This window comes from Siphateles boraxobius, unplaced genomic scaffold (assembly GCF_051911475.1).
Source record: "Siphateles boraxobius isolate OS27281-9 unplaced genomic scaffold, OSU_SipBor_1 25, whole genome shotgun sequence".
NCBI lineage: Eukaryota > Metazoa > Chordata > Actinopteri > Cypriniformes > Leuciscidae > Siphateles > Siphateles boraxobius.
Window position 1 is genome coordinate 26,313,277 of NW_027508866.1, and position 13,832 is coordinate 26,327,108.

The window sequence follows — 13,832 nt, forward strand, 5'->3', positions numbered from 1 at the left end:
TGCTGCAGTGTCTTCCTCAGTAGAGGTGACAGATTCGTTCTTCCTCCTCAGTCCACAGGTCATAGAAGGGCTGGGGCTTCCACTGAATGCAGGTGGAAGGGGTGAACAGTCAGTGTGGTGGGAATCTGTGCTGCGAAAGGGACTCCATCCCATGCTGTTGTAAACCGTACACAAATTTCCAAAAGGACAGATGCCCAAGCCTTCCCTCAGAAAGATCAGCAGTATCCCTGTTGTTCAGGTCATCCACTACATCTAGGAAGTCAGAGGCAAAGTCCTTGATGTTACAACCCTCTTGACGAAGTGAGATGTACCGGATGAGCTGGACCATCTGATCCTTCACTGTGGCCCCATTGGAGGGAGATGGGAAGAAGAGGTACCCATTGTCTGCTGAGTCCTCTGATGGCTGTTTCGTTCTGTCAGTGTTTGGGGTAGAGGAGATGAGTCGAGGACTCAAACGCAGAAAAATGGGCTCATTTATTAATAGAAATAAAACAAAAACTACCCCGCTGGAGAAAACCAAGACAGACCAGGACTTGATTTGACTTGACAGCAGGGAAACACACGGTGTAAATGAGACGTACAAATGACATACATGCAACAACGAAACAGAACAGGACTGCAAACACAATGAGAATAAATAGGTAGAACAAACAAAGGAGGTAACAAGGGAGGACAGGGGGGGCAAATTAATCAGTAATCGGTAACAAGATGGGAGGGACTAGACAATCGACAGGAGAGCACATCGCACAAGGAAACATACATAAAAAGCCAAGTGCTCACACCAAACATGACTAAAACACAGGCACATGGCCAGTAAAACAAATCACCAGCCATGTGCTCACACAAAACAAGACATGAACATGCAGCTAATGAAACACTTAAGCCTAGTGTTCACACGAAACATGACAACATGAAAGCACACAGCTAGTGTTAAAAACTCTGGGCTCTGTCACAAAACCAAGAAATAGACTAGACAGAAGAGACAGAACCCTGACAGTAAAGTAGAAGATACATTGTGTATACGTGTCAAAATCCGCTAAGAGGTAGGCCAAATTAAATGTAACAAATCATGTAAAAAATCTATCATCTCTTATTGGAAAATTACACAACATTTTATCAAACGTTAATATTTGTTTTAATCTTATAAGCAACCGAGAAGATAGTATTCAAACTACATTAATACAATCAAATAAAGTTAATAACATATAATAATATAGTGACTCATCTCAGGATTACTCATTTAATAGTCAATCTGCTGCCAAAATTATGATTTTTTTTTTTTAAATTAGATAGAAATTTGTTGATAATATTCAAATCAGCAATGTCAGAATCAGAATGCGTAGTTCAAAACAAAAACCAGTTGAAGTATGTTCACTAACCCGGTGAAGTTTTTCTCTTTAGATGCAGTGTGAAGTATTTTACTCTATTCCCTGATCATTCATATTCAATTTCAGCAAGGGAAGAACATTCATACTCGCGTGCGTTTTGTATTACGTACGTTATCGTCTCTGACAGACAGCATGTTGAAGCCAGTCAGGCCGCCATTTTTCCCCTCTTCTCGGAAAGCGATGATGGATTCAAAACATCCAGTACTGTGGGTTTTCCAGGAAATGAGTGAACCCGCTGGACCTCTGCTTCTCGTAAATACGGATCGTTAAGTAATAATGATTTATTTCTTAGGCGGCAAGTATTCAGTGATATTATTGATGGCCATGAGTGAGTTATGAATTAGTTCTAATATTCCAACTGTTAGCCAGCATAAGTTTTTGACGGACGTGATAAAATGCAGAAGAGGTGAACTGTTTGATTTTTGGGTAATTATAAAACATGCTGGAGAAGTTTGTGTAGTTCATTATAATTATTTTATGGAATGATGTTTATTTCATGGCTTAAATAAATTACATTTTATGTTTAGCTTGTCAAAAATGTAACATTCAGCTTTCGCAATTCATTGACTTGAAAATCAAGTTTCCTTTTTTACCAGGAAAGGAGTGGTTTTGATGCACAAAGTTGTCTCTAAATTCAGGTCCTTTTGTAAATAATAGTGAAAAATCACTTTTTTAAACTGTTGTTCCATTTTTGCAGATTTTGACTTCTGAAGGCAATTTGTCAGTATCAAGTTTGTTTGACAGCATGATTTTCAAAGCCTTGGCTACATTTACAGAGGTTCCGTAATAAATGTCACCATTTATAATCTTTCAGTTGGAAGAATTGCACCACTTTATATCAACCTTCAAGCTCTTCATTGTCACATTGTTCTTCTTTTGAAGAAGTGCAAAGACATTTGTGAAACTTTTGTCTGTATAAATGAAGTGTTCTGTTTGATACATGTGGCCTTTCCTTCACATGGTCATTTGAACAATCAGTCAATGATACCATGAACCTTGTGTGACATAAAACAGTTGTTGCTTCATCTGAAGTGACTGAAAAGAAGACCACTTTATTCATTGAAGGAGTTGTCAGAAAAATAATTAGCTAATGATGTCCAAATAAGAATGTTCTTTTGATTTTGAAAAACTTTTCATTTAAAATATCTGAAAATGTCATGTGGTGTAAGCATCATGTAATAAGGGTAATAAACTATTGAAAAAAACTTGTATAGTATTAAAAATTAATAAAATAAATGTAATAAATTTCAATTTTGTTTGGAGTTCCACATGACATTTTACAACCTGATTGGGGTGTAACAATATATCTTGTTACAATATATCGGGATACAAAAATGCAACAGTATTGTGTATAGTTCACTCAAAATAAAAATAGCTGTGTGAGAAATTTTTTTAGTTTTGAGAGTTTTAGTGTCAGCACTACAATAAATACCATTTATAATGTTGAATATAATGTATAATAATGCAATGGGGGAATATTTGTGGGTCCTGATAATGCCAAATGTCTGATGTTAGTAAAAAGTGACTTACATTATTATAAATATATCTAGTCAGTGACAGAGAACAAGTATATTCGTCTAAATAATTCTTTATTTTCAGCTTCAGAATCATGAATATTGTTATTCTGGTGTCTCTATTGTCCTGTGCTATTGGTTTCCAGCACCAAGTACAAGTCTATTCATTTACACACAATAATGTAACGCCAAATTTAGCATTTAATCATCAGTAAAACATTTTTGTGAACCTTTTATCATATGTCTTGGAGTATCGCAATAATATCGTGAATTCAGTATCGTGATCTGTATCGAATGGTGACATGAGGGCATCGTTACAACCTGATTAACCTTATTGACTGGGAGTGCAGCGATGCGCTCTGATATCACTCCCTCTTTTGTGTTTTGCAGGACATTCTGACAAGTCAAAGCTGACAGCATTCATTCCATTCCTGTGTCAATGCCTAAAAATGCTGTCCACGCATCATCTCAGGAGGTTTTTAGCTGCAGCCGTAACAGCATAATGAAAGCATTGCATTCATTACGCTCAAAACTGTTTCAATGGAAATGTTCTTTTCACAATGTTTTTTCCATGGCCATAAGTAGATAACATTACTTACTAAACAGAGGTATCTCTTAGTGTTTCTATCTCCAATCACTGGTGACCTTTAAACAGACTCATGTCTTTAGTGGAGATCTAGTCAATAACTGGGTTTATCACACTAGATTCTTAACGGGAAGCTGATGTCAGTATGGGTTCCTTCACTCAGATCCGACTAAAACATGCTCTGCTCCCAAGCTGATGTTAGACTTTGACCTTGTTTTATAGACGGTGTCTGATAAAGATGTCTGATTTCCATTGTCTATGAACTCTGATCTCAACAAACATGGGAATGCAGGCAAACCTAAACTCTGAGTTCAGATTTTCACTAATTCTCCTGACTTCTCTTGTGAAATTGAAAGTGGACAGCATTTTGAGTTCAGTTCCAGTAATTCCTCATGCTCCGTCATGTGGCTAGAGTGTTGTCCATTACTCGCCAGATACAAAAGACACTGGAATTAAAAAATCAGCCCGCTTCTGGAAACAGAAACATTCCTGAGCCACCGGGATCGAGTCATAGTGACCGGCCTCCTGCGGGAGCGTCAGGAACGCTGGATTCTCACTCTCAGTCTTATAGTCATGCTGGAGTTAAACCAACAGCTTATCCTAAAATTAAAATGTTAATTTACTCACCATTGGCCCAGTTCCGTGTGACTGATTTTCTCCTGTGGGACTCACAGGATGTTTAGCACAATGTTCACACTGTTCATCTTGTCTAGTCCTCTGAAGTCATATGTTCTCTTTGTGAAGTGCACACCAAAATAAAACTGTTCACAGAAATTCTTATTTGCATTTCTAAACTTGGTGTGTTTCCATTTAGCATCATTGTTGCGAAACCTGCCGCAACACGCTTTGACTCTATTTGAATATATACAACTACAAAATAGATGAAAGAGCTGTGGAGGAGGGGAGAGACTTTCAATAAAAAATAACTTCTTCTCACAAATCTATTATATGGCATTTAATATTCATCAATATTATTGATCTGCCTGCATTGACACCATTATATGAGAACTAAACTGAGCTGGATGATGAAATCACGGCTTTTTCCAGACTGGCTATATATATAAATGCTCTAAATTAATAACTTTTTTACAACAAAAATGAACCATCACTGAACTTACTTAAAGCTGCAGTCTGTAACTTTTTTGGGTTCAAAATCATCCAAAATAAATTTTTGAGCAAGTACATAACCAGCCAGTGTTCAAAACTTTCTGCTTGCCGTAGCTCGATTTAAAACGGTAAGCTTGTAATAATGTTTTTAACTCCAGTAGCACTGGTGGATTTCCGCGGGAAATTTGAGCATGTCTTTGCGTCATTACGTCACATCTGTACACATAAAGGAGTCTCGGCTTGTAGGCTATGAGTGTGAGGATGATGGAGGTGGAGATTTATAGCCTTTTCTCACAGCACTTGATATAATTAAACTTATCATTTGATGGTGGATCCAGAAAGGTTCAAATGACAATCACCAGTGACAACTGGAGATTCACCCGTTGTAAAATGCAAAAAACTTTGTTCGGGGTGGCTACAGAAAAGAGAGACTGCAACCAGCGCATGCGGAAACAAGGATAATATCGGAAGGGCATTAAATGTAGTCACACAATGCTGATGTTGTTAACATTAACAATTTGAGAACAAGGTAGGCTATAATTTGCACGGTTTGACGTGATATGATAAGCGATCGTTACATTTAATCAGCGCTATTCAATACAATGCTTTTTTCCCCTTAGTTGGTCAGAACAAAAGTGGATGTTACTTCTTCAGAGGACATTTTCCGGTGAAAATTCTTATGTTGATCATACTTCCAAAAAGTATAATCTGTGATTGCGAACGCCAGTCTCCACACCGACTGACAGCCGCACATTCTCCTCAAAACCATTGTGTTCATCCGCGCTGTGCCGTGCCGAGGCACAACCGGCGTAAATTTTATAATTCCGCGAATAACTGCAATTGCAGATTTCGAACAGAAATGGCGACAAAGAGGAAAGAATACGGACTGCATGCAGCTTTAAGCTGGACTGGGACGCTATTTTCTTCTAGAAGCAAACTTTGTTGCATTATTTTCCTGTTATCTCTGTAAAGCTGAGCGCTATATAAATAAAGGTGACTTAACATAAGATGAATATAGCACACAAGTCATATTTTGTTTTGACAGCGTCCATCATGTAAAACTCGTTTGAACTTGTGCTTATTTCTTTCAGTGTACTTTGAGCAGCACTTAATTTGGAAGAATTCCTCTCTTTGGTCATATGCACATCTTTTGGTAACTGAAAGATTGTGGATCCTATTTTAAGTATCTAAGCTCATGGTCTAAAGCACACGGTGCAAGTGGCCTTAGGTCTGTCCGAATCCACTTTTGCTAGTTTAACGACAGGGAAAAAGGTCTGCGCTCTCAGCACATGGTCTAAAGGGGTTGTCCCTATTCTCTTAATGAGTAATGGATGTGTTTTGGGCAATTATGTGCTATAAACCAATCAGAGTCTCATCTCCCATTACCTTTAAAAGCCAGTTGCGATCTCGCCATGGCGGATTCGCAATTTACATGGCGGAATTTGCAAGCAGAAAAACTGAACGCTTCTCTAGCGAGGAAACAGATCTGCACGTGCGCGAGGTAAAAGCAGCTGATCATCTACGGGACAAAGTGCAGCGCGTTGTGGACCCGCCTATAGGCGCACATTACTAACCCGCTCTTTAAATAACAAAAAAATACTGCACCATTGCTTTAGACCAGGTTTCAGCCGGTCTATGGCTCAGTCTATTTCAGTTCCTCAAATTATCAACGCTCCAACAATACGCCTGAACAGACACCTGGTTTTCAGACCAGCAGCCCATGGGCTCACAAATGGGCACAAATGAATTTGCTATTTAAACAACGTGGCGCAGGATGTGAAAATGAAAAACTGTGTTGGGCTGAAACTAGCAAAACACACTTGCTTGCGTGACGCCTGGCGCTACATTGCTCCGGGTGTATGATAGGGCCATAGTCTCTGTTCTGATCTGACGTCATGTCCTCCTGCAACTGATGATGAGCCTATATTTGAACCAGCCTTGTCATCCAGTTCAGTTAATATGATGTCAGAGTAAAGCATGTGAGTTTAACTGTGTCTTGTTCTTGCAGGGAGAAGCGTTTGATGGTGTCGGCGGCTCCTCTGCTCACGCACGGAGTGTTGCCAAAGCCAAGTACCAGTTTCTCTTTGGAAACACAGAAGACACAAGCTCATCAGATTGCGGTACTTTATGTTCTTGCCTACTTTTACTTTCATGTGATGTATTGTATTCTTACACTTGACCATTTTCCCTATCACTTCTGTGTTTGACACTATATTTTCTGCTGCTAACATTCTTTTCTTCTAATTGTCACATCTGTGTGGTTCTTTATAACGTTATCATTAAAAACATTGATTTTTATTTTTTTAAAGTCACTGAATCAGCCTAAATACATCCATTTATACCAAAAAAACTTTTTATGTGTTAAAGAATATAGAAATAGCTCTTAAGATTACAATTGCAGGTTGCCACTCTAGAGTCAATGGGGATATTTTTATAATAATAATAATACTCAGTCCTCATACATAATACACTTTTGAATGGCAACCAATTGGAGAGTAGATCCCTAAATTGTCATCAACATGAGTCACCACCAAAATTGTGATTACTGATGTAGTGATAATTATAGAAACATTTAGGCTTCAGTTGAATTAATTCGATGTCCGCTATTTTGGGCATATTATCCAGCCAACGCATTTTGTCTGGCAACTGTTGACTCATGAAGCGACTGCTGGTAAACAGCATATTCTCTTTCAGTGGTGCCATTATAACGCTTATTATAAGAGTCTTTGGGCTTGTTTTTAAAAATGTGGGTGTTATATTCAGAATACAGTCATGTATTTGGGGCTTATTTTGGAGAGACTTTTTTTGAGCATGTGAGACCCAGTTTTTCTAGCAAGATCTGGCAACACTGGTCTTTCCGGAAAGTAATGTATGGGATTTCCCTAAGACCACGGGGCTCATGGAAGAAACGTTGGTGAGCGAAAAAAGATTCAGTGAAGAAACATACCTTTGTTTAGCATCTAATGGTATCCATTTTTGAGCTGGCATTGCAAAAAAGAAGGTGATGTCACTGTGCTATCGGCTAGTTGTTCAGATGTTATATAAATGTGATTGTCAGTTCATTAATCGTGTCAGTGATATCCACATTAAACTTAGTTGTTTAATGTGGATATCACTGACACGATTAATGAACTGTGCATACAGAACGTGATTAAACTCTCAGTAAAGACACGCTCCTCCAAGATCCTAGTGCTTCTGTATCTCGGGTGTGTCATGCTTCAGTGGCAGCGTTCATGATGAAACCTGTTTCAGGAGGATACTTACATGAGTCACGAAGCTCAGAGGCTCACAGTTTCCTTGTGCTTCTACAAATGACACAGAAACCAACAGAGCACAGCAGTGACCTTACATCCCAATTCATATAATCTGCTGTGCGCCTGAAGCAGAGCTGTTCAAACTGGACTCTAGGGACCCCAGGGATTCTGCACAAAAGAGGGAATATTTCTCACAAGCAATTTGAAGTCTTTTAATATTTGTCTTTATACGAATTGTTATAGACGGTGAATCTGACACAAGCCCTGCTTTGTTGGCTGTAGTTTTTAGTAAGATTAATAAGATTTAGTAAGACCGTACGCTATCAGTGTGTAAAAAAAAAATCTCTCCAAAAAGCTGCATCTTTCAGTTATTTGAGAATTGCATCTGCTAGAAATACTAGGATTGAAGTCTGTTTGTTTGACAGACAGCTCACAGCCAGTGTCTCTCTGTCTGTCTATATTTCATTAGCTGACGTATTTAACTTGCATTTCCAAATTATATATTTTTTTGTCTACTTTTTTGTTCACTACATCTATGTATGGCTTTATCATTTCAAACCTAAAAAAAACTTCTCTTTGCCAAATGTTTTGCTTATGCCTGTGATGTTTTTCTTTACAATAAATGCCACCGGCTTTAATATTTTATATCTTTTGACATTCAGACATTTCTAAGTGTGGCTCATGTTTTTAATCTTAATCTCCCACACTGAACTGTAAGAGCTGTATTGTAAGCTTGATTACACTTCACTCAGTCTGTAAATCATCAATAGAGGAATGCTGCCCTCTGGTGAAGAGACATGACTGATCTGCATGAAGCTTAAACAGGTTCACAGTTAGAGATTCATGTTTTATAGATCCTCACATTTCAACCTGTGCATTAAAATATACAATTCACGCACAATGACCTGATTACACTTTTTCTGTGATGAGCAAGTTTTTAATTTCTGAATTAAAATAGTTTTATTTTATAATTTTGAAATAGCATAAAGTAAAAAAATGTCAGGGTAATATAGTTGTCTAGATGTCATAGAAAAGTTCTCAATACATTATGGAAACAAAACCTTATTAAGTTTGACATTCTTTTCATTGTTCGTTCTTAGGGGTAAAAAAAAATGCTTATTAATAAATGAAAAATGTTTGTCTGCCAAAACAGAATCATTTGGTAAAACTAACATGCAGATTTTCTAAGTCAATAAGTCTCTTTAAATAGCAAATAATTTGACCTTTTTATGATAAGAAAAGGTTTGTTCGGGTTAAAAAAATATATAATGTGGTGCAACTCCCTAAAACATGTATAGATGTAATAATGCATGATATTTGTAAAAAAAAAAAAAAAAAAACACTATATATATATATATATATATACAAAAATAGGAAACATTTGTACATGTGAAACACTTCAACATGTGACTGGTCTAAACTAACACAGACACAGAATGAAGTCTCACACAAGCTGAAACACTCATTTTCTTTGAATCCCAGTCAGTGTTACAGATGTGTGTTTTTTCATTTAAGGTGGAAATTTAAAGCCAAACCACTAATGCGACCCACTGCACACCACAAATAAATTGGTCAGTACTGCATTTTCAGTTTTTTTTTTTTGTTGCTTAATTGAGAAATGACGGTTATTATTGACTGTTCCAGCAGGTTTTTAATATTCCACACCCAAACTACATGAATGGTAGCTCACAGTGTTTAATAGGAAAAATGAATCATGGCACTTACTGTCAGAAGGGTTTCTGGCCCTGATCTAATTTTGTTCTAATTTGTCTCTGCTTGCTGACACAGTATGATCTACCTAAAATGTTTGTTGTTTTGCCTACATGAAATGCCACTACCAGCTGTGCTTTTGCCTTGCATGTTTCTCTTTCTTTTGTTGTCCATCTCGCCTTCTGCTGGTTTCAGTCACTCCACTTAAAGGGATAGTTCACCCAAAAATGAAAATTAGCCCATGATTTACTCACCCTCAAGTCATCCTAGGTGTATATGACATTCTTCTTTCAGACGAATACAATCAGAGCTATATTAAAAAATATCCTGGCTTTTTACAATTTTATAATGGGAGTGAATGGCTGTTTCTGTTTTAGAGTCCATCAAAGTGCATCTATCCATGATAAAAGTGCATCTATCCTTCATAAAAGTGCATCTATTTAAGTGTAAAGTGCAACTTATGCGAGTATTGCGAGATAATAAAGTTGAGCTTTAGGCTTAAGTAGATTGTGTATTGTGTGTAAGCTAGAATTTTACTTTGTAACGTTAAATATGAATATTTTTCTTACACAAACTCATCACTTCGCTTCAGAAGGCCTTTTTAACCCCTTAGAGCCGTGTGGAGCACTTTTATAATGGATATATGCACTTTTATGATGGATATATGCACTTTTATGATGGATATATGCACTTTTATGATGGATAGATGCACTTTTATGATGGATATATGCACTTTTATGATGGATAGATGCACTTTTATGATGGATATATGCACTTTTATGATGGATAGATGCACTTTTATGATGGATAGATGTACTTTTATGATGGATAGATGCACTTTTATGATGGATATATGCACTTTTATGATGGATATATGCACTTTTATGATGGATATATGCACTTTTATCATGGATAGATGAACTTTTATGATGGATAGATGAACTTTTATGATGGATAGATGCACTTTTATGATGGATAGATGTACTTTTATGATGGATAGATGCACTTTTATGATGGATATATGCACTTTTATGATGGATATATGCACTTTTATGATGGATATATGCACTTTTATCATGGATAGATGCACTTTTATCATGGATAGATGAACTTTTATGATGGATAGATGCACTTTTATCATGGATAGATGAACTTTTATGGACTTCAAAACAGAAACAGCCATTCCCTGTCATTATAAAGCTGGGAAGAGCCAGGATATTTTTTAATATAACTCTGATTGTATTCATCTGAAAGAAGAATGTCATATACACCTAAGATAGCTTCAGGGTGAGTAAATCATGGTGTAATTTGAATTTTTGGGGTGAACTATCCCTTTAACAGGAATAGTTATTTTATAGCACTCAATCTGTGAGTAAACACCTACTGATCTCTATTCTTCATGTTGTGTTTCCTCAAACAGTGACCTCTCCAACCCAGGCGAACCAGGAAAGCGGCTCAGGTCTTGAGGACGATGACATTGACGAGACGTCCCTCTTCCAGGAGATTGACCGTGAGCTGTCGAAGCTGTTGAGTGGCCTGAGCGCTCGCAGTCAAGATGCCTCGGCCAAACTGGACTCCACGCCCGGCTCACCCATGATCCCCTGCAGTGGACACAACCCAAGCCCCACGCCAGCCCTGGACATGGCAAAGCAGGGCCTGGACCTTCAGAACGGCCCATCTGAGCTCACAGGAGACTCTCTGCTGTTCGACTCATGGTGTGAGGCGCTCATCAAGGACCCCAGCTCCGTCAGCGAGATGAGCTGCTTCACACTGGACCCCAGGACTGCAGCGCCCAGTCAGAACAACCCCCACGCCAGCCCGGCTCCAGCTGAGGAAAACACTGGGAAGGAGACGGAGGGCAAGAGAGCAGGAGCAGAACAACTCGTGGACGAGTCTCTAGAGGAATCCAACAAGATCCTGGCCGAGATCCCGGGCATCTTCAGCGGCTTTCTGGAAGGGGGCAAACTGCGGGACAAGCCGCCGAAGAAGCTGCGGTTTGTGGAGAGCAGGGCAGAGAGTGTAGCGAACGGAGACATGCAGAACTGCAGTGTGAAAGAGGAACTGAGTCGGGACACGCAGATCTCAGCTCAGGAGCGAGAGCCCGATCACACACACACAGGAGACAGCGCCTCTGACAGGTACAGTGCCTCTTCATCACAGTCTGAAGAACAGTAGATAGCAGAGAGAGACCGGGAATCATTGATATTTTCAACAGATATTATTCACACTTTTCTATTTAAATTCTAATACATAGTTAAACCGGTGTGTGTTGAACAGGAAACAACCGTGTTCACAGGTGAATTAACTCCTTACGTTTTTATTATCTTTGTCTTGTTCGCATATTTTTGTGTTACTACATAATTATTTGGGTAACACTTTACAATAAGTTAAACATTAGTTAACTACCTTAGTTAACATGAAGAAAGAGCAATAGCCTACTTCTACAGCATTTATTAATCTTTGTTAATGTTAATTTCAACATTTACTTATATATTATTAAAATCAAAGTTTGTATTTGTTAACATTAGTTAATGCACCATGAACTAACATGAACAAATAATGAACAACTGTCTTGTTTATTAATTAACATTAACAAAGATTAAATACTGTAACAAATGTATTGCTCATAGTTAATTCATTAACTAATGTACCTTATTGTAAAGTGTTAACATTATTTGTATTATTAATGTTTTTGAGCTATTCATATGTTTATTATTCCTCTTAAATGATTATTATGTGAAAAAAATATATAAATAAAGCAATAATTAAAAAAATATTGCCAAGTCCTTGGTTTTCATGTGGTATTGGCTTCCTTTTCAACTGTTGCCCCAAGTTGATTTATTTCCTGAGGTTATTTCCAAAGGTTTGACATATGGCATAAATAGTGTTTGACTAAAATGTTTGAAATATTTGACACATTTTTTATTCTAGCAATGATCAAACCGTGCTATATAATAAATTTTTTAGAGAAAGACTCTGGAATGAAGCCTATTAGCTCTTGTGTGCTCCCATGAAAACCCAATTACAAAATATGTATTTTAAGTGTGGTAGTGGCATATTTTGATATATGGGCTAGTTTTGTTACGCAGACCTGGCAACCCTCATTATCAGATGCTTTAACATTTAACATTTGGGGACATTTTTAAATAAACACAACATTTCTTCATAGACAGCATCTTAACTAAGTGAAACGCTCTGCATGGGCTGTTAATGTAATGTGAAGTATTAAACTGAAAAATGTGGATATTTATAATCTGCATTTTTCTTGACTTGTTTGCTGACTTGAAATGATTATTTCACTGCCTGTCACATTGCATTTCGGTATTGCCACAATCTAGAAGGCAATAAAATTTGGCTGTCAACCTTTAGGAGTATAGCCGTCAGGTCTGAAGCACTGAAGCAATCTATATATATGTGTGTATATATATATATATATATATATATATAGGCTATATGTATGTATATAGTCCACTTTAGACCGTCTACTCTCCACCTACTGACCTAATGCTTAAACACTATAGTCAGACGGGATTTAAACTTTGTCGGCTGGAGACGCAAGTTTGGTTTGAAGATGAAAAATGTACCAAACACTGTTCTCACACCATTCCTGATTTCTAACACACACTCACTGTGTTCGGCTGGTATCAGAGCAGAAACTAAAGCTGATGGTCTCTGTGTGTTTTTCCTACAGTTCATATGTAAATTGCGTGAACAGGGCCATAGAGACACACGCCTGCACTTTACTCAATACAGTGTTTGAGAGCCCTGTTCATCAGCTCATATACTTGCTGTATACAGTCAGTTCTCTATGGCTTTCACTTCCTTTATTCTTTCTGCTTGGTGTTTGTAAGAACTGATCCAGCACAATAGAGGAAGTGTTGTTTATTTTCAGCTGCTAAGAGGAACCAGGCTTGTGGCTTTATAATGGAATCAGGCATCTTTAACTTCCTGTGGGTGGCTCTTATGAATTTGTCTAGAACATATACAGATCATAAATAATATTTTGCATAAAGTTGTATTGTCATGGCAATTAACATTTGTTTTATGACCTTAAATTATGTGGATTTTCTTAAAAATCATTGGTAACACTTTACAATAATGTTCTTTTGTTAATATTAGTTAATATATTAACTAACATGAACTAATAATGAGCAATACATTTGTTACAGTATTTATTAATCTTCGTTAATGTTAGTTAATAAAAATACAGCTGTTCATTGTTTGTTCATGTTAGTTCACAGTGCATTAATGTTAACAAATTCATTTAAATGTT

At 37.4% G+C, this 13,832-nt stretch overlaps 2 protein-coding genes across 6 annotated transcripts in view; one reads left to right on the forward strand and one right to left on the reverse strand.

Annotated features, from left to right (window-relative positions):
- sh2d4a (SH2 domain containing 4A) overlaps positions 1–4,230 on the reverse strand; it is a 47,402-nt gene extending 43,172 nt beyond the window's left edge. For both annotated transcript variants that reach the window (XM_077243383.1, XM_077243386.1), the window contains exon 1: positions 4,116–4,230. The gene's annotated coding sequence lies outside the window, so the exon portion shown is untranslated. The remainder of the gene's footprint in view (positions 1–4,115) is intronic.
- psd3l (pleckstrin and Sec7 domain containing 3, like) overlaps positions 1–13,832 on the forward strand; it is a 120,466-nt gene that overhangs the window by 16,779 nt on the left and 89,855 nt on the right. For all 4 annotated transcript variants that reach the window (XM_077243367.1, XM_077243368.1, XM_077243369.1 and 1 more), the window contains exons 2-3: positions 6,604–6,715; positions 10,980–11,697. In XM_077243367.1, the coding sequence (XP_077099482.1) occupies positions 6,604–6,715; positions 10,980–11,697 (830 nt within the window). The remainder of the gene's footprint in view (positions 1–6,603; positions 6,716–10,979; positions 11,698–13,832) is intronic.